Source organism: Grus americana, chromosome Z, assembly GCF_028858705.1.
Source record: "Grus americana isolate bGruAme1 chromosome Z, bGruAme1.mat, whole genome shotgun sequence".
NCBI classification, from domain to species: domain Eukaryota; kingdom Metazoa; phylum Chordata; class Aves; order Gruiformes; family Gruidae; genus Grus; species Grus americana.
This window is the reverse complement of record NC_072891.1, coordinates 14,769,881-14,795,511: the sequence shown is the minus strand read 5'-3', so window position 1 is coordinate 14,795,511 and position 25,631 is coordinate 14,769,881. Positions and strand designations below refer to the sequence as shown.

The 25,631-nt window shown below is 35.7% G+C and overlaps 1 protein-coding gene across 1 annotated transcript in view; it reads right to left on the bottom strand.

Moving 5' to 3' along the window:
• The window catches only part of WDR70 (WD repeat domain 70), a 155,588-nt gene that overhangs the window by 38,072 nt on the left and 91,885 nt on the right, over positions 1-25,631 (bottom strand). Inside the window, exon 11 of the mRNA XM_054809664.1 lies at positions 6,143-6,242. Coding sequence (XP_054665639.1) covers positions 6,143-6,242 — 100 coding nt within the window. The remainder of the gene's footprint in view (positions 1-6,142; positions 6,243-25,631) is intronic.

The following is a 25,631-nucleotide window of genomic DNA, read 5'->3' as shown; positions in this document are numbered from 1 at the left end:
ATTCTAATTTGTGTCAGTGTGTTACTACTGGAAGTGAATTTAACTTTTAAGATATCAAAAGAAATTTAAAAGTTACCATAGATGGTCTAGGTCAAAAACTAAACAAGTTTTATGTGTCTGGTTTCTACCAGCCCTGAAAAAAATTATCAGGAAGAATGGAAGGCACATGAAGTCTTCCCCCTTCTTTAGCAGGCAAACAGCAACAAACTGCAATTTCAGTACAGAAAACAGGCCCTGGAATCAGTCAGAAATCCTTGGGGAGGGGGGAGAAGGGAAGCAAATGAAACCACGCTTGCTATAACAAAACCCTTTCACACCCCTCCACACCACCTTTGGCCATAAAAGCCAAAATCGAGGTTACAGAAAGACATTTATAGCAATTCTCATCTGTGTTTCATAAACATGGTGTGACTGTAGGCCAGTAAAAGTCAGGCTGTTTATTCCTTTTTGAAAAGTTATGACATATTAACAAAGTGAGAACAGGGGGAAAAAAAGAGATTAGTTAGTTATTCTCAGAGAGATCTACATCTCTACTGATCATCCCTCTGGGATACGTCTTTCCAGCATGATATGAGTTACAGAATTTGAGTCTTGAAGCACCTCACTCAGGCACCTAGATGTCTCCTTGCATTTGACATCAATGCCTCAGTGCTTTCAAGGGTGAAAAGAAGCACTTTCAAACAACAGTTCTCTTCAAAAATATCCGGAGATTAGCTTTAGACAAAAAGTTACAAAATCTTCCTGACCTAGGAGGAAAATGAGGCAAGAGGCTGGTAATCCACAGACCTGCTTCCTTCCAAAGCACAAACCTTGCAGGGAAGTAATTTTGTTGTCTAAAAGTATTTTGTGCATTCACAGTCTTTGAGATCAAGAGCTTAAAGGAGGCCTTGGAAATAAAATGTTTAAAAAAAAAAAAAAAGTAACATGCTGTAACAAAAGAAATCAAGGCCAGCAGTACCCTTTACAGGGAAAGCAGTAATGTGTGGCCTCGTACATCATGTATGTTTATATTAAAGACTAGGATAACTCCTTACTACAAAATATTTTTAAGAAGTGGACAACTTAAATAAATGATGTCTAGAGCAGAGTATATTTCTGTTCATTGGGAAGCTAAAAAATGACAAGAAAGAAAAATGTTGAGTCCCTATTTTGAGAATATCTATTTTCTTATTGTTTCCCAGTAGACTACATCCCAAGCACTTCAAAGTATTTGGTCTTGTTATATGAACACTCCCTTTTCCCTCCCAGCCCCAACAAAAAAACACTTATTGGTGAGATGTTACATCTAAAGCACCAGCACTTTATAAATGTATGCAAAGGATACCATTTGGCCACTCTGCAAATCTCCTGGATAGGGACAGCTCTAAGGCTAGCAGCCAAGGCTGCTCTGTTCCCAGTGGAATGAGCCTTGACATGATCTTCAAGCTGTAGTCCTGCCAGGTTTTAGCAGAAGACATGCAGTCAGACATTTCACTATAGCTCTTCTTGTAACAAGAAAATGTAATCTGCTGGTTTAAAAAATTAGAAGACTCTAGAAGGACTCAAAAAGTCGTGGTTTGTTTTCAAATCAATACTGTCTTACACTGTGCAGAAATAGGTGATTAAGTATTTGGAAAAGGAGAAATGCTAGTAGAATGACTTGGGCCAATGCTGTGAAACTCTTACCCTCATTAGGAATTTGCGCAAATTCACTTTTTCGAATTAAAATTTTCTGTGTTGTAAATACGATATTAGTTCCTGAATCTAATCTGCAACTGGAGTTGAAATCACTGTCACTGTGAAAACAGACATATTAACTTTCCAAAACAACAAGGATTTTTTCCAGTAGCATCCTCCTTCTATCAGTGCTTTACAAGAGCTGTAGTAGCACTAATCTATTTTTAATTACTTTATACATGGACAAAAAGTTACCCTCAAACAAAAAACATACAAACAAAAGTTGTGCACTTCATTATGAAGCATTCAAAATAGTCCACTCGGATCATTCAGTATTTTTCTTGACGGCAAACTTCTCCCAAGCCCGGCAAGATTATTTAAAGCTTTTATAGTATTTTAGTAGCATTTCAAACCCTATTCTTTGCCATTTTAATAAGAAGGATATCAATAAACAGACTCTAGTCTGCTCTAGTCTGATATGATCAGGTCAGACACCATTATGCCAATAGTACTGAGCACTGGATTTATCAAGAGGTAACAATTAGGTCCTAGAAAAATAGTCTTTGATGAGCCAGGACAGGCATTTTGCAAATGGCTTTTAGTCAAAATAAGGCCAAAGCCAGGACAGGCATTTTGTAAATGGCTTTTAGTCAAAATAAGGCCAATGCACTGATACTACAAAGATTTTATCTGCTTTTATTGTTTTCATTTCAGAAGATACTGACCAGGAAGACCAGTACATGGATGCAAATGGGCCCAAAAGAAGCAAAAGTGCTGCCAGAAACTCAGAAAGCCTGAAGTCAGCAACACCCTTCAAGAAGCTCCTATTTTAAAGAGGGAGTCCTGTGTTGAAAGCAAAGCTCAAGGACAGAAATTCACAAAGACCATTGGGGAAAGCAAAGAAACATAGGAAATGAGAATTAAAAAAAGAAAATAGAGCATAGGAAAGGCATAGCATAACAAGGCTCACCATGAGGGAGCACTAGAATATATGATGTTTATAAACTCCGAACCTTTCCGTGAAGGCTTATACCATAGATGTGAGGAGAGGCACCTTACAGTACAAGGTATACGCTTCTGCATTCTGCACTGCTTCTGCAAGAGGCGCTGCAACAGCTAAAGAACAACCTCTGGAGGCAGCACATGTTGGGACCATACTCACCCCAGGCCAAAGGCCCTGGGAGAGAAGTCAGAAATTGGGGATTCTGCACTTACACTTGGAACAGCTCTCACTGTCACCTGCATCCACACCAGCCTGGCCAAATATTTAAGTGTATCATTCTCTCTAAACACATGGAAATAAAGGATACTGGAAGACTTTGAGAAAGTCATTTCAACTCCAAGTGTTACAAATAGTTGACTATGCCCATTAAAGCTGATGAATGCATTTTTGGCATTGTTTGAAATGAACGTCAGTGTTCGGCTCCTGAGAAATATTACTTGACGTAAATCCATTTGATTTTTAAAGTGCTAATGTTTGTATTTACCATAACGAGCAATATATTATTACTCTACACAAAATAGAAAATCACTATACATGCTGCTGCATAATCCTTGAGTATACAGGAAACTGTACTCAAGGTGTTTCTACTTTTTAAACCAACATCAAAATTAAATGTTCTGCTTTTCCTAAAGAACATTGTGAAAAGAGAAATACAGCTAAAACAAACAAAGAAACAAAACCCCAAAACAAAACATCAAATGGAAACACAAAAAATAATTTTTGAGTTCAAATGAAAGCATGTATCTCCATAAGCTATCTGATGGGCTTAGATGTGAATATTTTTTCTTGTGTTTAACTACGGTGAACTTATCTATCTTTATAACTTTACTGATTAAGATGGCACTGAGTCTGCACACTGTTCATATCGCAGATAATAAATGAACCATCAAACTAATAGCTATTATGAGATTCATGGAATTAATGAAGCCATTGCTTCATATTATGACAAAATCTAACCCCATAAATTCTGTACATACCAGGAGTCAAAAAAAACCCCCAAACCACAAACTAACTCCATAAATTCTGTACATACCAGAAGTCAAAAACGGGTTTTTTTTCATTTTTATAACAGGAACCCAAAGTCCATTCCTAATGCTTACCTCTTCACTGCTAAACAAAGAAAATATTCCCCAAATACTATCTTCACTGTATTTAGAAAAAATTACTTTCATGGTTACAAGTGTGCAAAAATAACACTTTCTTAAGTTTCTGTCAAGTTACTACCTAATATCCAAGAAGAGTAAGACTGGGAACTCTCATAAGCAGCCCCTTAGCTTTTCATTTTCCCTTGTGCTTGCAGCTGAGTCCTGCCTCATCTCTCTCATATCCAACACAGAATCTACATCAGATGCAGGAGAGTCAATCAGGCTTTCAATGGAAGTCCCCATTCCCCAAACAACTATCTTCTCTTTGATCCTCAGCACTTGGCAGGTGTGTTAATCTATGAATGCTGGATCCACATCTGCTTTTGTTGGTACAGATCCAAAGCACTCATATTAAAGCACTAACCAAACAAGTCAAAATGAATCCTCCTTGTTCTCTAGCACAGCGCACATGGAGCTTTTTTTTTTAATACACTAGACAAAGGTAGCACTTTTATCCACAATGAGGGGCCAAATTTCCATAGAGTCTTACATTCTGCAAACAATCAATCAACATTTTATATAGCTTAGAATAGAGTGTGGTAGATAAAACATGAGTAAGTGAAAGTCTGTTTAACACGACACAAAATCCGGAGACAGATGAGGAAGAGCAGGCAACCAAAAGTGCCACATGCAATAAAAATAAGCAAAGGTCATTTATGTGATCTACATTCATAAATGTGAAACATAAGAGAATTTACATAAATGGAGGTTTCAAGACAGCACTAGTGAACATTTCTCACATAAGTATTAGCCTTGTTTGCTGTTAATATTTAAAAGCACACTGACGCTTCTCTTTAAATCTTTTAAAGTATGTCTGTGTGAATTTTTCAGGGGCAACACCACTGGCAGACAGATGCAGCATTTCACTTCACTCAGAACAGAAAGACAGATGGTTCACGTACTTTCCAAGGAGGAGAAGGTTCTCACATAGTGCTGGTTCAGTAAGGACCAGCAAGGTTGAGAGTTTTTACCTCAACCACTTAGGAATGGTTCATGATGAGGACAGTGGCAGTAGAATTCTGGATCCTGGAGCCTGAACAGCAATTAAGAAACAACCCGTGTGCCATTAGTGTGTCCTAGTAAGCCTAGGGCTGTCAAGGACAATACAGCATCATCTTACTCTGCAAGATGTAATCTGGGGAACATAATGTTTGGAATCTTAGAAATGTGGCAAGACATACAAAGTCAGAGAGGTAGCATCAAATTGCAGCTGCATATCGCTGTAAAAGCCACCAATGCCACTCTACTCATCAGGGACAGGGGGAGGATACAAAGCAATTGCAAGCTACAGCCCTTGGCTTGGAAGCACATCCCCTGCTTCAGAGCTTTTGCTATCTATGAATACCTCTATTCTGGTATTTTGTATATGTAATCTCATTCTGTCTACATAGCAAACTGACCAGATGTCCTGTACATATGTTAGGCACAATGTTAGCCGACATTAACAAATACTGCCTCTCCTTAGGCCTGTTGATTTGGCCTTGGGGCCATGCTAATGCATACACATAGCTTCTGGTTACAGCTGGTTTCCATCCAGACAACTTGGATTGTGTGCTTGCACCTGCCTGCAAAAAACTGGGTAGACAAATCTCTGTATGAAAAGCTGTCTTAGGCAGACACCATCATATCCAATACATCTAATATTGGAGTGAATGAGTTTTTAAATATGTCTTTGCCTTCTCAAGAATTGTTCTGTTATCTAATACTTCTTTATATAAGTTTTACCTGAAATTTAAAAAACAAGCATTTTTTCCCTGTCCTGTAGACATTTTAAAATTTTTTGCCATTCAAGTACATCTTGGCCACTCACTTCCAGCCATCGCCTCTTGACCTTTGTATATAAATTAGATAAAAATTCCAATTAGAATGGAAAAGTGCATTGCGTAAGAAAGCTACTTGAGGAATTAATAATGCCAAAACGGAGATACTGTTATTGAGAGGCAGTAATCATCCCAGGAAGAACTAAGTAACAAACTGGTCTCGTTTTATTTTTAATTAAGCTAATGATTTCCTTTTGGTGTAGTATTAATACTAGAGAAGACGACAGATCAACAACTATGTAATATAAACAGTAAAGTTCTCTTAAAACATTCCTTAACTGCTGTAAAATGCGCTTTTAGTAACACGGTATTGCATAGTGTATCAACATAAGACATGTAAATTATGAAACACTTCAGATTTAAATCACTAGTATCTGATTTCACTATCTTACCTCCATCATAAACAATTATATTTAACAATGCTGTGATTTAAATGGTTTGTTTACTGAACCATTTCACTTTGTAAAGTTAAAATTGTATTACATTCAACACATCAAAGGGTTCTTTCAATCACCTACCTCCCCGGCTGGCAAGGACAATACCATCATAGGAAAATGTCAAGCATGAAGTATCAGTGCCTGGAGCATGGGCTTGCCTGCAGTGGAACTTTGTGTGTACCTGTTTGTCAAACAAATAAAACATTAGAAAATTTGCTTATTTCAAGATGGGATAAACATTTCTTTGTAACATTTTGTATACTCTGCTACTATTCTTCATTAAACAGAAAATCCTGCATTTTTAGCAGGTACAGAAGCTAAATATTTCTACAGCCTTTTAAAAAGGTCATACATGTTTCAGAATTGGCTTTCGTAATAAAAGCTTGAAGGCAGAATTTGACTTTTTCATAAGTTGAATTATACAGTCCACATTTACATAGCATCATTGCTCTTGGAAAACTCCCACTAGCACTGAATAAAGGTAGTTAGGCCTGGTTAAGATAAAATTACATTTTAGGACAGTTCTCAATGCTCCATTAAGCAAGCTTATAGTTACAAAAAATACCAAAATACAATATACATAAAAGAAGAATTGGAAGAATTTACTTTTGCCAAATTTAATTGCTGCCAAAATTCATGGCTTATATAGCAGAACAAAGCTCAGATATTCTGAGGTTTGTGTTATATTTAGCTGCAATAAAATTCAATATTGGGAATGATAAATGTTTACTTCTAAGTATTTCTATTTTGCTGACAATCCTAGAGAAAGGAAGAAATTACTTTCAAGTTAATATTTTGTTCTTGTATAGAGCTGACTTCTATTTATTAAGTCATTATTTAGTAAAATTCCTAAAAATTCTATTAAAAAGGGAGGAACATCAAATTAAATTTTAGCACTTTTGTAAAATCAAGCTTTCCAACTTCCCAACCAAAAACAAAGGTCTCAGCTAAGATACCGAGATGCCTTTCATACAACGGAAGGGAAAATGGAAGAAACAGGAAAAGACAGAAACAACGATGAAGGAATTTGAGACAGGTTGACTCCTTTTCTAATACCTAGGAAATTACACTTCTCATTTGCCCTCTTTTCCTAAATAAAAATAATTCATATAGTTGTAAAATAAAGTGTTCAAGAATTAAAGGTTGTCTGCGCAACTGTATCTCCGCTTCCCATCTGTAAGACAAGGATTAAAACATGCCCTTCCTCATACAGAGGGGAAGAAGACAAATTACTGACCTTAAAGTCCTTTTTTTACCATAGTGATGAGCAAAACAGAAAAATATGCATAGAAGTATATATTTTCAGAGGAGGGTGTGAACTGCATTTAGTAAGTCAGATCTTGAATCACACTCTAAATGCTAAGAGGACAAAATACTGAGCAGCTGCTTAATAATTACTATCCAATCTATACATTAAAAGAGACACAGTTCTATAGAGTAAAAAAGGAGGATGTGATCACAAAATGCAAACACACGGTCTGAATTAAGCTTGCACAGGAATCCTCAGTTACTATATCTTCTAATTTTTGACTACACACCTTACTAAGGCTCTTTTTATGGACTATTTTGTATGCAAAAGACCCAAGCTAGTAAAGTAATTAATGTTGTTTATCATTTCAAATATTTGTTCTAAATCTGGACCAAAAGCTAGAGAATCTTTGTGTGATGACATTAATAATAATTGCAAGCTTATTTTGGTGTGCAGTTTTGTGAGGAGTCACATAAGTAACTCCCTCCACAAATGACTCTTCAACAACCAAAGGAGGATTTCAAACACCAAGTAAATGCTTCTTACAGTATTTGGAGATAGAATATAATAACCTACATTTAGCCATACTACTTGTTTTGAAATTACTGTCACTTCTAGCCAATTGTGCATATCCTGGAGAAACTCTATGAACAGACTGCAGTTTACAACTGTATGTCTTTGGTGGGGGTGTTTATAAATCCAAAAAACATATTTTATGCATCCAATTACACAAAATTTTCCAAGTATGTGGTAACATATAAAGGATAAACTGTGAATTGGCTATCAGAAAATAAATTTCCTGTAATATTTGTTAAACATTAACAAGCAATTAAAATGATGTATTTTCCGTCTAAGAAATACCATGGACACTTGCAAAAACATCATAAATGGTTAATAATCACACCTAAAAAATGACAGAAAGATTACAATATGGTATTTAGCTATTTCAAATAAACCAGAAAAACTTCATTTGGGGTCCAGAACACTTGTCTACTCAACGCTCCCGTCCCTCCCTGGCAATGTCACACTGACATACATGTATTAAAATAACAGTTTTTTCATTTTGTTGCCCAACTTAATGCAAGAGTGTTTCTTTTTCTTTCATTTCATCCTCAATCAATATGAAAATCCTTCCTTTTGTTTTGGATACAAATTAAAATGAAGAAACAGATTTGGGACCAAACAATGCCTTTTCTTTTATGTTTTACTAATAAAAAATCCAAACATCTATATGTATATATGTAGATGATAGAAAGAGAGAAAGAGAAAGAGAAAGTAGCACAATGCTTCAGGAGTTTTGTTATTTCTTCTACGGTCAAAGATACTTATTTTATTTAGTGTGGAATTATGAATCCATTAATCAAACCTAAAGTGTATCTTTCAGGAATTAAACAACTCACCTTAAATACATCACCCTCTACGGAGCCTTCTCAATGAAGGCCAGTCCTTACACTTTTTCAACTGTCCCATAGAAAAAAAAGAAAAAAAAAGCAACATACAGACATCCAAGACTCAGACATTATTTGCCCCTTAATCACAAACATGAAAACATCAGAACAAATTTAGCCCAACTCTATCCAGCTTTGATGCCTTAGGACTTCATGTGAAACAAGACTTGTCTGAAAGGGACAGTAAGATTGCATCAGCAATTCTGTTTGTCTTTAAAAATAAATTTGGTCAGTTTACCAGTAAAAGATTGTTTTCCTAACTTTGAGCTCTGCAAGCTTGCCCTCCATATATTATTCTGCAGAGGAATATAACCCTGAATTGTAATACTAAATCAAATATTCTAAAATGATTGAAGGTTGCTCTAAAAATTACAGAAGGTTGAACAAGGAGTTTTTACATATACTGGCAAATGTTCGTTGCAGTTTTGAAAGAAAATAATGTGTTTGGCCTCTGGCCTCTTAACATTTTTAACAGATGTCTAATCTTGCTAACAAATCATTAGCAAAAAAAATTGTTATCATAATGTGTCTTGCTGGAAAGACATGAAACAACAGAACTAATGTACACAATTCAAAAGCTTGATTCAGGAAGGGAAAGAGAGAGCACTGAAACACTAGATAAAGATGTAAAGATATTTAGGACAAAGTGTATCTACATTTCTCTCTCGTTACCCCTCTTCTTTTGTTGCAGAGGTGCCTGCTATTGTGGAGTACTAGTCTTGTGCCATACAAAATTTGACAAGTTCATCAGCCCTTAAAATTTTTCAAAGGTTTAGTTATTTCAGTGAATTCTGCAGTAACACACTATCTTCTGCAACTTGTTTGAAGGCTTTCTAGCAAATAACTCCAGCAATGTAAGCACTTTCTTTCTAGCTTTGTATTAGCACCTATATTCTTGTTAAACAATTAGATCTGACTGGACTTGTGTGCAACATGAAATGACAGGCAGAAAACATGAAGCACATGTGAGAAAGGATGCAGTTGCATCTATCAAAAAACCTAGGATAAGAAAAATATGTTCGGGATTGCAATATCACCACAGTCCTCACAAAAAGGATGAGAACCAGAATTAAAAAGGAAGCCAGAGAAAGGATTGCGAAGGAGGGGGGCATGGGGGAAGGTACATAACTGGAGTGTCAGTAATGAATATCCTCTGTACAAAAACTCTGGTTGGATTGAAGAGGACCAATATGGAAAGTGAAGAAGACAGTGGCCACATGAAGTGTTTATCACAAATGAATGACCTACGACAGGGCCGCATCATTAGACTCCTGAGTCAGACAACTGCTCTCCAGAATCCTAAATAAAATATGTTCTAGGAAAAGCAGAAGATAGACCTACTCAGTTTGTTCACCTCAGAAATCCAAGCCATGTTCATGAGAAAAACAACGATACACTTAACTAATGAAATTTTTTAACTTTCCACATTGTTTGTAGGATACAATATTTCACAGTAAGCCAACACTTTCCCAAGATTATAATGCTTCCCATCCCCCTTTTGTCTTTTAACAAAACAACACATATCCCAGCCAAGACATTCTTCTTCCTTGTTGCTCCTAACATCTTCGAGATTTTTTAAAAGCAGAGGCAGTAAATTCAGGAAGGCCTTGGGGAAAGTGAGATCTACAAAGATTGCTAAATCAATCTTTCTTTCTAGTACAGATGCATAACAAAATTTTACTCATTTGTTAGTGTGAACACAGTCAACCACACAACCACAATTGTGCCTACAGCAAAAGGAAGTCTATCCAGTACTGAGTGTGCCAACAGCAATGTGCAATCTACTCCAGTTTGCTGCAGCACAAAGAAGGTGTATTCTGAACAGGGAAGCTCATCTCTTGAGATGCCTCCCATGCTTGCTTATCAGCTGTTCCCCCTCATTCACATCAAGGAATGTTCCCAACACTCCTTGAGAGAGCTGGAAATTATGCTGATTTTAAATGTGAGGCAGAAGGGCAGGACCAGCTGGGCAGAGATGCCAGACAGGCAAGTCTCAAGCCATGTATGGCTGTTTGAGATTTAAGCAGGTGATTTCACTCGACTAAGATACTTTCAGCAAAATAAATTAGCTGACATTGACAATATTCAACTGCAAAAATAATAATTTTTAATAAACATAAAAGCCTTCCAAGATAACATATTATCATAGGTCAGTCTCATGCTGACAAAGGCACCAGCTATAAAGCTGCAAGAAGAAAACAAACAAACAAACAACCTGAAACCTTCTTTTTAGTCACAACTGAGCAAAGCTGTCTGGGTCTTTGTTGAAAATGATCCCATCAGAGACAGCCAGCAATCTCAGAACTGTGATCACAGCTCACAAGACAGGTTCCCAGGGCACAAGTTACACTCTCCAAATGGCTATTTCCCCATCCGCCCTTTGGTCATCTCTGCTGAAGGAAGCATATTTGCTTTGCTCTCAATTACTATCCAGAAAAGAAACGTAAGTGTACTTTCTGGGTTTAGTATACCACTTACACATTATCAGGTCTACATATGCCAGCTGAATTTAGGAATTTCTCATTTTTTTTCCCTGAGTAGGCAGTTGCAGACTGTATCAGATGCTTTCCTTAAGTGTCTGTAAACATGATCCCTGGGCTTTCAATTTATGTGACAGCTCTTCAGTACCACTTCCTGTGGTGCAGAAATGGATGCTGTATCAGTAATGACCATACTAATGCAAAATAAGATTAACTTGTGAAATTTGAGGTTTTAGTGTCTACATGATTACACCATTACATGATTTGCTCTTTCTCCTGATTTTCAAACTCAGTGACATCTATATGTATCATTAGCAGACCTGAAACACTCTTTGCTTTCTTTCAAACCCATTGTGAATACAGTAAGCTAACTTTATTTGCCATAACCAGGACATCTGACTGGCAACTGTATTTAACTGTCCTGTGTGTCCATTATATCATCATCTGTTGCAACTAAGGCCTTTTTCTGGGCAGAGGGATGATATTCTAGCGGATGCAAGTCTTTGGGATTTATGTCCTACACTCAGCAATACCCTCCAATAATCTTTCACATGTATTTTACAGAGAAGTTTTCCTAGTTATTTGCAATTACTGAATAGATAAGAGACTCTTTTAATATTCTGCAGTTTTTCTTGAGCAACTGTATTGTGATGAAAAACCTACATAATCAGAAAAAAATATAAAATACAACATCTCTGTAACTATATTTTAAAATTTATAAAATCTTAAATCCTTCGCAATGAATCATACTTCATGTCAATGAGCTATGAATGAAAATAAAAACACAAGTGTGAAGTGCTTAGTTGGAAAATGTTGGGCTGTTAAGGAAAATAGCATTCTTAGAAGAGAAGCCATACAGCAGCATAGCCAGTCAAGGTGAAAAATGATTTAGCATTTTGTTAATTGCAGTTGATACAAAAAGTTGATCTTTATTGGGGAAAAAAAAAAATCTCTAACATGTACACAGAAGGCAATGAGGCAAGGCAACTTATACACTTGAGTATATGAGGGTTTAGACAAAACCAGCAAGCAAGCAGGCTGGCTTGCCTTAGAGATGTCTCTGAACCACTGCAGAGTGATAAAAAAGTCCCTCCTAACTACCCTCCTAACTACCCTACTACTCCTGCTTCCTTCACCAATTAGAGCATTCAATTTCTAAGAATATTACTGACCACAGAAATAATTTCTTCTTGTTTAACTTAATTCATCAAGAAAGATTTTAGGAAACCATTTTAGAAAGATGGCTTCTTAAAAGAATTGCTAAATATTTGCTTAATGGTTTGAAAATGAAACACCAGCTGAATGTTTGCACTGTCAAACTTTGCATTTGAGAAAATAATCTATCTTGGCCACAAAACCAATAAATATTACTAATAAAAATAGCTTTTGGAAACTATTCAGTTGGCTTCCTTTGGGGATCTTTTATGCTGCATGAGAAAAACGTACAAGGATGTAAAAGAAATGTTCCCTTGTATCTTTTCATAACTTTTCTAACCCATCCCATGCTATTCTAGCAAATTTACAATTTTCCTTGTTTTTACTCTCATAAATATGGCTTCTGTAAACCAACCAAAAAACCCAAACCAACCTCCTTTTGCCTCTTTCAAACATAAATTCATCACTCTTAGACTTGCCCAGCTGTTAAAGGTTCCTTTGCCTTCCAGAAAAGAATCAAATCTGATCAATGTTATTCTGTAAAAATTACATTAAAATTTTGTGAAGATGTACTAGAACCCCACTGAAAGTCCACAGATTGCTTCAAACTCACCTACGTCAACACCAGATGTTTCACATCAATTAAAAGTAGCATTTTGCCTACCAGCAATAAACAAAAATATAAACAGAATAAAGAAGCTACAAAGATGTCTTTAAAAATCAAATACAAAGTGGTTCGCACCATAATTCAATATAATTTCTCATATTTTTTCAGTATTCAGTGCTCTCAGAGCCTAAGACCCACTTTAGTGATCTTATACAGGCACAGTGTGAATAGAGTGAAATATAACTGCAAATATACAGAAATTCACATAAAGCTAATATTTCTGGTTCAGTAACACTTGAGCCAAAAAAGGTGTAGTTTGCAGTGAGTTATCAAAGGTGGCTGTATAATAAATTTACTTAATTTTTGGAAAAAAAGTAGCTAAACCATGTATATTCTAACAAGAAAAGAACAGTCATTTTCACTAAAATTCTTGTAACATATAGTGAGCTATTATTTCTTCTACATTATTTGATTTTTCTGACAAAAATGTACTGCAAACCATCATGGCATATTTTCTCTGCTTATTAATTAAAATAATACAAATTTTTTAAAACATGGATTTGGGTTTATTTATTTGGGTGGAAAGGCGAAGAAAGAAGAATTCCTCAATTAAAAGGCTAAGTGGTACTTTGCCACATGAAATATTTCAGTGATAAAATGCACACTCTTAACTCAGAGCCTCAGTGGTTTATAAATAATGTTGCATAAAGTAGCTGAGATTATTAGCTCAATATACTTAACAATGATTTTCAAGGACCATACATGTTTGAATATTTTTTAAAAGTCTCCAGAAAACAAAAAATGCCATCATCATTCAGCAAAGTAAGTTGTTGAGACAAGTTGTTTTTGAGAAGTTAAAGGAAACTCCTTTTCTTCTGTTACAGGTCAGCTGGGCACTAGTGGATGGTGGGGGATACACATGTTTTTAATAACCAAAGATATGTTGCTATTAATCTGCAAGACACAGAGCTGCTAAATGCTCTCAATTTCAGTTATCTTTAACTCAGAATTTTACCCAATGAGTTCAGCAACTTCAGGATTAGGCCCCAGAGTTATGTATGAGTACAATGTAAAAGAAAGAAGCTCACTGGGGAAAGAGGGGAAAAAGAGGGGGGAAAGAGGGGGGAAAGAGGGGGGAAAGAGGGGAAAAAAGAGAAAAAAGAGAAAAGTAACTCAAGCAAACTTTTCAAGCAATATTCCTGTCTCAGTTTCATGATTACTTCTTTGACATTGCTTTTTTTCTCACAATAATTTTATATAATTGACTAGCTAAATAAGGACACAAATAAAAATGTCTACACATTTGTAAGCAAAAAATTGGCAAAGTAGAAAAAAATTTCAAAAATTGTTTTCTGCAAGTTGTTTATACTAATTGAACACAGTGTTCCACAGGGAAAAGAATTAAATTCCCACTTAGCTTCAGAATCTGTAAACCCAAAGTTACAGATAACAAATTCCAGTGTGAATCACTACTTCCATGTGTACAATATGCAGTTGTTGAAAGCTCTTTTGACAAAATGTGATTTTGTTCAAATACAACAAATTATAACTGAATATTGCATTTCAATTCATCTAGCATTTAGCTCAGAAACAACATACTGTCTTAAATAACTTTGGCAGCTCATCAACTTCAACTTAAAAACCCCTTAAAATCTTTCATGATTAAAGATACTTTGTAAAATAAGTTAAATTTAAAACCAAGATTTCACTGCTTCTGCAAGATGAGGCTCTAGTATACTTGGATTTGATTTCTGATACTCATATTGAAATGACTTGAAAATGAATGTTTCTGGTTTAAAACACACTGTATATTTATCCATCTACACTGCACAACACCCAGTCATATCAGGTTTCCAGGCTAGCCTGCACAGCAGTAATCAAGTACCTAAGCATTAGGTAGAGTGAAAAAATTTGTAGCATCTTTTAGAAAAATGTGGTTTGCTGTTCTACAGTGAGATTCCTCAATATATTTCAAACATGGATTGTTTTAAAAATTATTTTCTTTTTTAACAGATATTAAAAACAGGTTACTGTTTAAATGTGAGAGGATAGAATTCCTTTGTTTGTAATTAAGGTCCTTCAGTCTCATTTCATATAAACAATAATCTGACTATTAATGTAAAAATGTCCTAACCAATATCCAAGATTTCCTCAAAAAGGCTGCAGTATCTCCATACCAATTTGTCTCTGAGTACAAAATAGTTACAGAATTTTTCTGCAATTAGCCTTCCCCTCTAATATTAATGTTGCTTCAAATCCCTCTTTTCTCTTATTTCCATTTTTTTATGATGCTCTGTAGTACCTCTCCTGACTACAATTCTCTTTCACCACTAGCGTCTCTAAAATTCTTCTCCATCCAACAATAAGATTCCTTCCACTTCCTCATCCTAGCCTTCCAGTTTAACTTCAGCACAATATTTCACACTCATGACTGGCAACTTCATACTTCTTCTCTATCAACAGTGGCATCTTCAGAGCATAGGGACATATGTGAATTGCTGTTTCTGAAAGTCATATCTCAGAAATCTCATTTGCATAATCCACTTTTCACCAAATAGTTCTGTGTTTCCTTCTCTCTCTCCATCACTCTTTTTCAGACTTTTCATCCAATACTGCCTTCCCCTCCATCCTCATTCCTTGTCAAACCCACTTAAATTCGTTCCTGAGTCTCCACAGATTTATCCCTGACAAATCCAACAATGCTACCCTATCCTCATTCTCATCAGCCTTGGAAAAAAGTACCCATTTTCTATTCCCCTTCTTCATTGTTTTATGAAGTCTAGTATCTCCTGTACACCATATACATGTTGGCTCCCTTCTTCACTATTCCCTCTGGTGCATGATTCTCTCTCCTTCTCTCAGCCTCACTGGCTATTCACCATTACTCAATACCCTTTGTCACTGAACTTCTCAATCCACAACGTATTTTTAAAAATTTTATTCACAACCAATATTTTTATGCTATTTTTATGCTATTAAACTACCTTCCCAGAAAAGGTAGATTGTTCTCTGTCTGCTGAACATCAAGTTCATCTTGACATCAATTTGTGAATGTTTAACTGGTAACTTAAATTCAACATGATGAAAGCTGTTCCTGATTTTCTTATGGGGATATCATATCTCCTCAATTTCCCTTGAATATCTAAACTCTTTTAACCATTTAACCATCATAACAGAAATGTTGTTATATGCATCACAATGTGTCATCTCCTTTCTGTCACTGTCCTGGTTTTGGCTGAGAGTTATTTTTCTTTCTGGTAGCAGGTATAGTGCTGTGTTTTGGATTTAGCATGAGCATACTGTTGATAACACACTGATGTTTTAGTTGTTGCTGGGTAGTTGCACTGTCTACACTAAGTCAAGGACTTTTCAGCTTCTCACTGTGCCCTGCCAGGTGCACAAGAAGCTGGGAGAGCACAGCCAGGACAGCTGACCCAGACTGGCCAGAGGGATATTCCTCACCATGTAACATCATGCTCTGTATATATATAACTGGGGAGACTAGCCAGGACACAGTTTCAGATCTTGGAAATAGACTGCATTTGGATTGTTTTATTTTCCTTTTGCACGTGGTAAGCAATTGCATTTGCGCATCACTTGTATTATTGTTATTATTACATTATCTTCCTTTCTTATCCTGTTAAACTGTTGTTATCTCAACCCACAAGGGTTTTTTTTCCATTCTCCTCCACATCCTACTGGGTGGGGGGAAGGAGTGAGCAAGCAGCTGCGTGGTGCTCAGTTACTGGCTGGGGTTAAACCATGACAGTGACATATTGTAAAACGCATTGTAATAAATCCAATCAATAACCTGTTGCCATTATTATTACTTTGACATATTTTCCCTCTTTGTTTCTTTGAGAATGGTTCTTTACTTTCAGGATCCACTGTCATCTCATTTTGTCTTCTTCAACAGCTGTACTTTACCAATGACTTAAATATATGTTCCTCCAATAATAGCAATTAGAGATCATTCACTTAATTCTCAAGCACATCTGTGTTTTTCTCACATAAAGAAAAACAAAGTCAAACCCAACAAAACCACCACTCCCTTTCCCGTAACAAATATGAACATACAGCAAACTATCATTTAAAAATTACCAAAAAAGAAGAGGAGACAAGTAGCAACTGAGTTTGCACACTGCCTTGCTTTTGTTTGTTGGTATAAACCTCTTACTAACTTCACACCAAAGGATTCATTTTCTGACATAACCACATTTGTTTCAGAAGAACAATCAAAACTGAGGTTTTTTTTTATAGACGCAGACACACAGCAGCACACATTAGCACAGCCCTGTCTTGCTCTCCTACCTCAATGCAACAGCCAAGAAACAACAGTGACCTGTCTGGAGTACAGAAAACATTCCTACACCACTATCAACTCCTACCTAGTTTGGCACCACACTTGCACACATCAAATATCAAAATCAACCAGGCATTTGCACATTTGTGATGAGTGACAAGTCAATGGCTGGCAATGCAATGCTTTCTGCTGACTACTTCTGAAAATTCACTCAGGCTCTTGAAGGTGGTCTTGAATATAAGCCAGTCCTCCCGTTACAAGGGCAGGAACACACTACCTGTACTAGTTGTGCTTTTGCAAGCCCTGTTGAAACAGCCTCTATAAAGGTCGCAGCAGTATACTCTGGTGACCTCAACAAGATGAAATTTGCTTACAGCTCTAGGGCTCAATCTGCTCTCCAAACAAGACCACAGACCTGCATATTGGTGAGGACAATGAAACAGGCTAGGGAGCTAGGATACAGTGCCGTTTATATGCTCTTACCAGGGTATGTGCTCGTCACAGCAGCTACATTCATCAGGAGTTCTTAGTGTCCATAAAAAACATGGTCCATGATTATACAAAGATTTGGATTTTTTCAGAATATTTCACTCTTTGTATGTGAACTAGTACAGTACTTTCTAATTTGGCCATTCTATCCCAACCTTAATAAAATGCATTATATGTAAAATTAAATACAAATTAAGTTTTAACGCTGAGTACAGGTGACTCCTTTGAGCACAAAACAGTCACAAGCCAAATCTGGAAGTGATACATATACATGGTAAAAAGTGAAATAGTAAGCATAAAGGCAGTTTTTTAAAACCCTACACATTGCTTAACCCAAATGAAAATTACATAAGTTGAATTATCTAAGAGTACCTTGTTTAAATTACTAGAGGTTAGACTGATTATACACATTCAGAAATTCTATTAAACTAGAATTTCATTATAATTTTGTGGGCATACTTAGACACACAGAGAAATATTGTATATGTGTTTAGGCATAATGTGTGAAATACATAGGTAGTCATATCCAACTCCAAATCTAGTTATCTATCTCATGAGAAATTTAGAACTTGGTTCGAGGAAGGCAGCTGTTCCATGGATGTATCTGATTTCAGTCTGTGTAGTATCACTGCAGTCATACATTAAATAAAACACAGCTGGGCAATGCTCCACCTATTTCACCACCCTCTCTGCGGTTTAGCACTAACATCTGTTGAAAACAAACTTTAGGAAATAGGGATATCATGAATAAAACCATTTTAAAATATTTTGCACTGGAAGAAGTTTTAGTTATTCGTAAAGAAAGCCTCACATATATTCAATTAGTCTTTAATTATGAGATTTATACCTAGAGTTGAAAGAAACTTGCTCCCTGAAGGCTGTCTTACAAAAAATATAATACTATTACAAATACTTTTCATTTTGTCTGACTAGTTTAGTTCTGTACCTGCTGCCAAGAGATGGTGTAGTTGTGCAGTTTATCTTCTCACTGATAATCATGGACACAAAAATAACTTCTTTGGTTTATAATCTTATTACGAATTTTCTACAAATGCCATGCAAACTTTTTTAAATTAAAGTTAACTAGACTTATGAGATGTTTTTTAGAAACTGAGGGCAGTCTGTAGTGTATTATGGCCAACTATTTAAGCACATTTAAAACTGTATCCTCACAGCAGTGCACCTTTTAATGGATGCAGTCATTAAATAATCGTTCTCTACATAGAAATAGTTTTCTCTTCAACAAACTTCCTCTGAGTGAAGTGTATGTAACCTAATGTAACAAACAAAAGCTATGTTTCACTATAATTTATCTTCTTGTTAGCTTCTCAATTTCTAACAGATTCATGGGGAATATTTTTGTATTAAAAATATGACTATTTTTCTTAATGTCATAAAACTGAGCACATTTCAAAATAAATCACACTCTTATTCAAATGAACTAAAAAAAATTTAAAATACATTTCTGTCTGCTTCTCTTTGGTAAGTTTATCTTTTCTAAATCGAACAGTTATGAAAAAGGTTATGCACAAGCACCGCACAACATTAAACTATTGATTTTCTAGGCTAGAATGCAGTTTCTGATAGTGGTCAGTGACAGGAATACATGAAAATCCCAAAATTCTTAAATGGGAAGAATTTGTTACCCATCTTCTACATTAGACCTCTGGAAAAGTTAGAAATTTGGTAATATTTAAAATGAGTACAGGAAAAAATAAGAAGTAAAAGTTTACTCTGCTATAGTAATGTGAAGAATTAAGAAAGTACATATAAAAAATATTTCAAAAGTTTACAAATTCCAAATCATTATTTTAGGTTTCCATTAAAAAACCCCTACTTCTGATTTCCTTTTCCATTAAAAAAACCCTATACCTAAAACCCCAACCCAGCTAGCTTAATACATATTTTCTAAAATTCACTTTGCAATATTCTTTATGAATACCCCAAATTAGAAAGCTTTCTAAAAGTTATGAATTGATGAGAAAAGTGAAGCCTACAAGAGATAAATCCAAATAGGAAGCTGGAAGGGTGCGAAGGACCCATAAATTAAGCCAAGAGATAAAGCATGCATATGCAGACACAAAGTACCTAATCTTCACTCAATATGTTCCACAGATCAGAAGTCATCATTTCCTACCTTTTTTGTTCTTAAATAAACCCACTTGATGAAGCTGTAACAGCTTTCCTTTTGTAAGTATTTTAAAATATGGGAGTTTTAGGCTTCTCTAATAAACTTAATGATGAAGAGTTGTACAGACATATATTTTCCATTGCTTTTACGAAATTCACAGGATAAAACCTGCTGTTCATCTCCTCACTAACTTCTCCTCACTAACTTCAAGAAATAGTGACATACTATGAACGATAATGAGAAACATTTGGACACAAAACTAGCTTCCTAATACACACATCAAGCACAAAACTATTTTTGTAATTTACAAGCCCTATCAGGCTCTAGACCAATTAAGTGTTCAGCTTGCTTGAGCAGTGCATATACTGCGGTATCTAAAAGCCATTTTTCTGATAAGCCACACCACTCTGGAGTTCACTTCTTGTCAGAACAAAATGTAGCATCTATACTTTTAACTTTTTGCCTCTGCATAAAAGGAAAATTTTCTCTAAAATAACAAAGCTAGCTCAAGAAGGCTCTTTTATTTGTTTCATTATTTTATCTATTTCTGTAAAATTATTCATGTTACATTATTAACACTACAATATTAATAAAGCCAATCATGTTGCTATAATGCCTACTCTTTTCTTCTCAAATTGTCATTTTAAAATTATTTCTGTAAGCTCTACTGTTATTTTTCTAAATAGTAAATCAAAGAAAGATATATAATCCTTGAGGGATAAGCCTTTTTCCTTTAACCATACATGAATCCAAAGTAAAATCCTTTATGCTATTTTCATTGGGGTGTGACAGACTTCAGGATTTAGAATTGCCTTTCATCACTATATTAGATAGTGCAAACATTTAGATAGTTCTTAACTGTAAACTGTTTATTACATAAGAGAGAAATGCACTTAGAAATACAGCAGGGCACATTTTATCTTAGCATATGATTGTCAGATTCTTTACCGCAGCTAGCTTCAGGGTATAGATAGTGATGTACTGGCTAAACCAGACGTATACAAAAAGGAATAATATATGAATCTGTTAATATTTGCTGCTGGCAAGCTTGTGTGTGATTTCCAGTTTCTGGAGCAGAGGTCTGGCACATATACATATGGAATGAAAGGGTGGGATGTTATGGATATGGAAAACTTACCTTAAGTTTGAAAGGGGAATATAGTATATTTGGATATCTTTCATCTTGTATTTACACAAGAAATTTCCAGATGTAGCCAGACTGCCCTCTTCAAAGCATGAAGCATGTTACATACTTGGGGGAAATTGGGAGATTTGCCTGCTGTTTAGTTGTAGTAGAGATATTCAGCAAATTTAAGGATACTCATTGTAAATTGTTTCTATTAACTATTGACATCTCACTGGAATAATTTTAATGCTGTGAAGATACCAATATAAACCTCAAATTCTATATAAGTAAAACCAAACCAAAATATCCAAACAGACAAGTGAATATTCCATGGCCAAAATAATGAATAAAATCTAACTGGTGGAAAAAGAGCATAATCCTGGAATGCTCTGATAGACCAGATGCCAAAGACATACTATCTTTGCCTGGTAGAAACTGTATCTGAAAAGGCACATGCACACTAGAAAAGCTTTCTAGGAGACAGACATAAGACATACAGTTCAATAATTTATTGCACATTATATATGCAAAAAGCATTCTATAACTGTGCAAAGATCCAACAGTCTCATCTTCACAAAGCATGGGGAAAGTCCTCAAAAGACCTTCCAATTAATGGAGAAAATATTTACAACAAGTCTCAGATCTTACTACTAGTTTTCATTACTCTGTCTTGGCATCATCAGCTGTAAAATCCATCAAAAAAAGGAAAATAAAGTTTACAAAAAAGTTTCCAAATAAGAGCTGGGCTTGGATTCCCATTCCAAAACAAAAGGGTTTTCCCCATTTAGGGAAAAAGAAAAAAAAAGTATCTTATATGATCTTTTTTGCATCACCTAAATTTGTGTCCTTAGTTGTATAGTATTTCTTCAAAATGGCTCCAATACCTGTAAAACTTTTAATCTCTGAAAACTCTACCTTAAACCTTCATGCAGCACACCACAAAACTAAAGCTTACAAAAACCCTTTCAAAGCAAACAATTACTAAATATAGAAATGTATTTATCTTACATCTATAAATCATGCAATTATTTGGAAAATACTTTTAACATGACTATTTGCAATTAAAATGTACAGAGCTTAGATCTGCTTAACTTCAGTGAATACTGTGACATCCCATTTTTCTCCCCCTTATATTTTGAGGATAGGGTGGCTTAAGGGCATGTGGAAAAGAGGTTATTGGAATTACCACTTGATCACACCACTTTTGGGGATATTCATGTGGGCAGTATAGTAGCATAGTCCTGGATTTCATTATTATTATGCATTTCAAGTTCCGTAAAATCACTTTGAGCTTTAGCTAAGTAATTTAAACTGGTCAAAATACACAAATTATTCTAGCAATTTAAAATCAAAGTAAGGTTTTAAAACCAGGAAAAAAGAAAAGTGGGATATCACACTAGCAAAGGAGTAGTTCAGCAATACTGTAGTCAATGCTCACTTTTGAGCAGGAAATAGCTGCAGAATGCAGTTAAACATACCAGTAGGTCTTTTATGACCTAGTAAAAAAAAATGGAAGTTAATCGCTAGTTATAAAAATCTTTCCCTGAGCACTGAATCAATTTGTGTTTAATGAGAATTAAATGATGTTGAAAATCATAAAACATTGCATCTTTCCTGTTCAGATTTACTCTATGTAAAAAGATAAACCCATTACAGATATAGCTGTCAAAGTTAATTCTTTACTCCTTACAGTGCAGCCATTAGATAGCTAAAAGCTTATAAAAAAAAATACTCAATGTTTCTAAACAGACCCAATTTAATATAGCTAAAAACAACAACAAAAAAACCCCCAAAACAACAAGACAAGATTTTGGGTGTACAAGGTGTTTTCTTAAAGGCATTTAAAAGACAACACTCCTTACAAACTCTGCCTCCCCAACATCCTTATCAATATTTTTGTATCACAGCCACAATGATACACTATAAAGTATGTGATGTATGAAACTTAGAAACATGATTCAGACTGCCATATGCAGAGAAGTTGTTTATGCAGTCCTGGGCTGAATGCACCCAGGAAAAGCTGGAGGGAAAATTCACATAACAGGTAGCCTCATCAGGTGGTTTGAAAGACTAAGAAAGGCTAACTAAGAGGTTTAGCTTTCTCACCCTAATAAATCCTATTTAAAATCAATGAAAAAACACCTCGATGCTTTCCTGTTTAGTGTTGAAAATAAGGGGAGCTTTTCTGTTCATTAAAGAGTCTTCTATTAATTTTAACTCACAATACATTTTTAACCTACTCACCAAGCGTACTAATGGTCTTTACAAAAATGACTTCAGTCTTCCTGTATCTCTATGAATGAGATACTCCCATTTCTACACAGGAAAACTGAGTACACAGAGGTTTACTGAATGCAAGACACACTTCATTCTCGATAGTAAAGACTGGTTCCACAGATCAGCTTGTTCACCAATATGTATTACTATTGGTCTTGCAAAAAGCTCTAAATGGGCAAGCACAGGCAAGATGAGGAATTTGAACCTATCTGAACTGCAGGTAAATCTAGTGGTTTTATTTCACTGCCCTGTGAATCAGTAATTTTCAAGGTCCTGTCTTATTTTGACCACTAACACTCTCCAACTCTCCATATTTAAATTGAGTTCTAATGTGTTATGTTAGATTGACTATTTCACACTATTGTTTCCACTAGTCATTGGAAATTTGAAGGAAGTTATTTTTTATGTCCTTTGAAGCTGTTATTTTAAGCCAAGCTGACAGTGTTCATAATATTTCAAACAAGCTGACAGATTGTTCTGCTAATGTGCACTGTAAATGCACATGTACGTGAACCTTAAAGAAAAACCATGCACTGACAACATACGTGAGAAAATAACACAGATTTATGACAAAATGAAAAAATCCTCTGAGGCAGGTGATTATAATGGATCATGATCATGCTGAGGAAGTTTGGAGAAAGGCAAGGCAGAGCTGGAATGCATTTGGCTAACTTCAGCATTAGCAAGTTACCAATGACAGTGTCACGAAGACAAAAAAAGTCTTCCTCCAAAAGTTCCAAAAGTGTTTTTACTCTCACTACATACAGCTGGGAGATTTGGAATTGCACCAAAAAAACAGTGGAAGCAGAAAACTGAATGAAACACTCATGGTGTGCATTGCTAGTCAGAACTAAAGAAGGGAATTGATCACTCACCAAAATCACTCCCTAGGCACAACAACATAATTAAAAAATCTCAGATACTGAGGTGGCTGTAAGTGCCTTGGAAAAAACAAGTAACTCATGACCCTAACTTACAACAAACAGCTACTTTGACTTCAGCAGGGATGATAAAACATGGGATAGAAAAGATATTGTTCCTTTCTAAATAATTAAAAAAAAAATTCAAATAATTGTTTACTCACATAATTCTGGACCACGTTCTACACTACTGAGTGGCAAACAGAAGTGACACCACAGTGGTGATGGGGACGCCACTACACAACAGGCTGATTTTTAATTTGTCAGCCCTTTAATAAACACATCAGTAGGTTCCCTGTAGTCAGGTGTAAAGCTATCAAGCCACGTGTGGAGCAGAGGATAATAAACCTGTAACCAGCAGTCAGAAACTATGGCTACAGTGGCCAAGGAAGATTTCTGGGAGATTCGTCAGGGAGCTTCCACCACCTTGTAAAGTGGTACGGTATTTGTGAACCCCCAGAGGAAGAGTGGCTTCCAGCAGCACTGCAGCAGTATGCCTGTCTCTAACCAGTGCCCCTTGGCTCTAGCAAAGGGCATTATCAGTCCCTCCTTTCTATCGGGGTGTCCACTTCTGCCCTTGGTACTGCTGCTTTCATGACCCTTCTCCTGTGGGAAAGCAGGGACTTTACGTTTTTACTGAAGCAAACAGAAACTTCCCGCTCTCTGAAGTGGGCTCTTATGTTTGACAGGACTTTTTACTCCTGTCAAAAATAAATGTGTCTAAAAACCTTTACAGACAGCAGGATAACAGGCATTACGGATAGTACATAGTATGAGCCGTAATATCTGGTAGGAACACCTTACTGAATTTAGTTTGTGCTGTTACTGTCATATGCAGGAACAGTGGTATGGGCATTCAACAGCAGGGTTGAAATGTCATTTATATTTTTGCTTAAATGCAAAAATAGATCCAGACAGTCAAAACAGGCCTTTATTGGATCAGCTCTGCCATGACAGTACAGTCAACTAAGTTACAGTTAACTTTAAACACCTTCCTGAATCTTTCTTCCTGCTGCATATGTGCCAAAACCATAGTCTAAAATAATGATGCCAGAATAATTTCTAACTGATCAAGTGTAAGAAATTATAGCAACTATTTTCTGCTTTCAAACACTAATGACTTTTGTTACAGACTCAATAGAGCCTTCTCAAGTTAAACACAAATGCTGTCTTAATTTTGACTTGAAACAGATCTATACTGTAGTACAGCAAAATCTTGTGTATACAGCTCTACACTTGTTTCAGCAAAGTCAAATGATATTTGCTGGACAGGAAATAAAAAATTTCTTCTTTAAAAATTAGAATTTAACATTTCAACTATATATTTCCTCAAGCAGTTTAACCCTCACCTCTAGATTCTCCACAGATTTACCTATTTTCCTGGA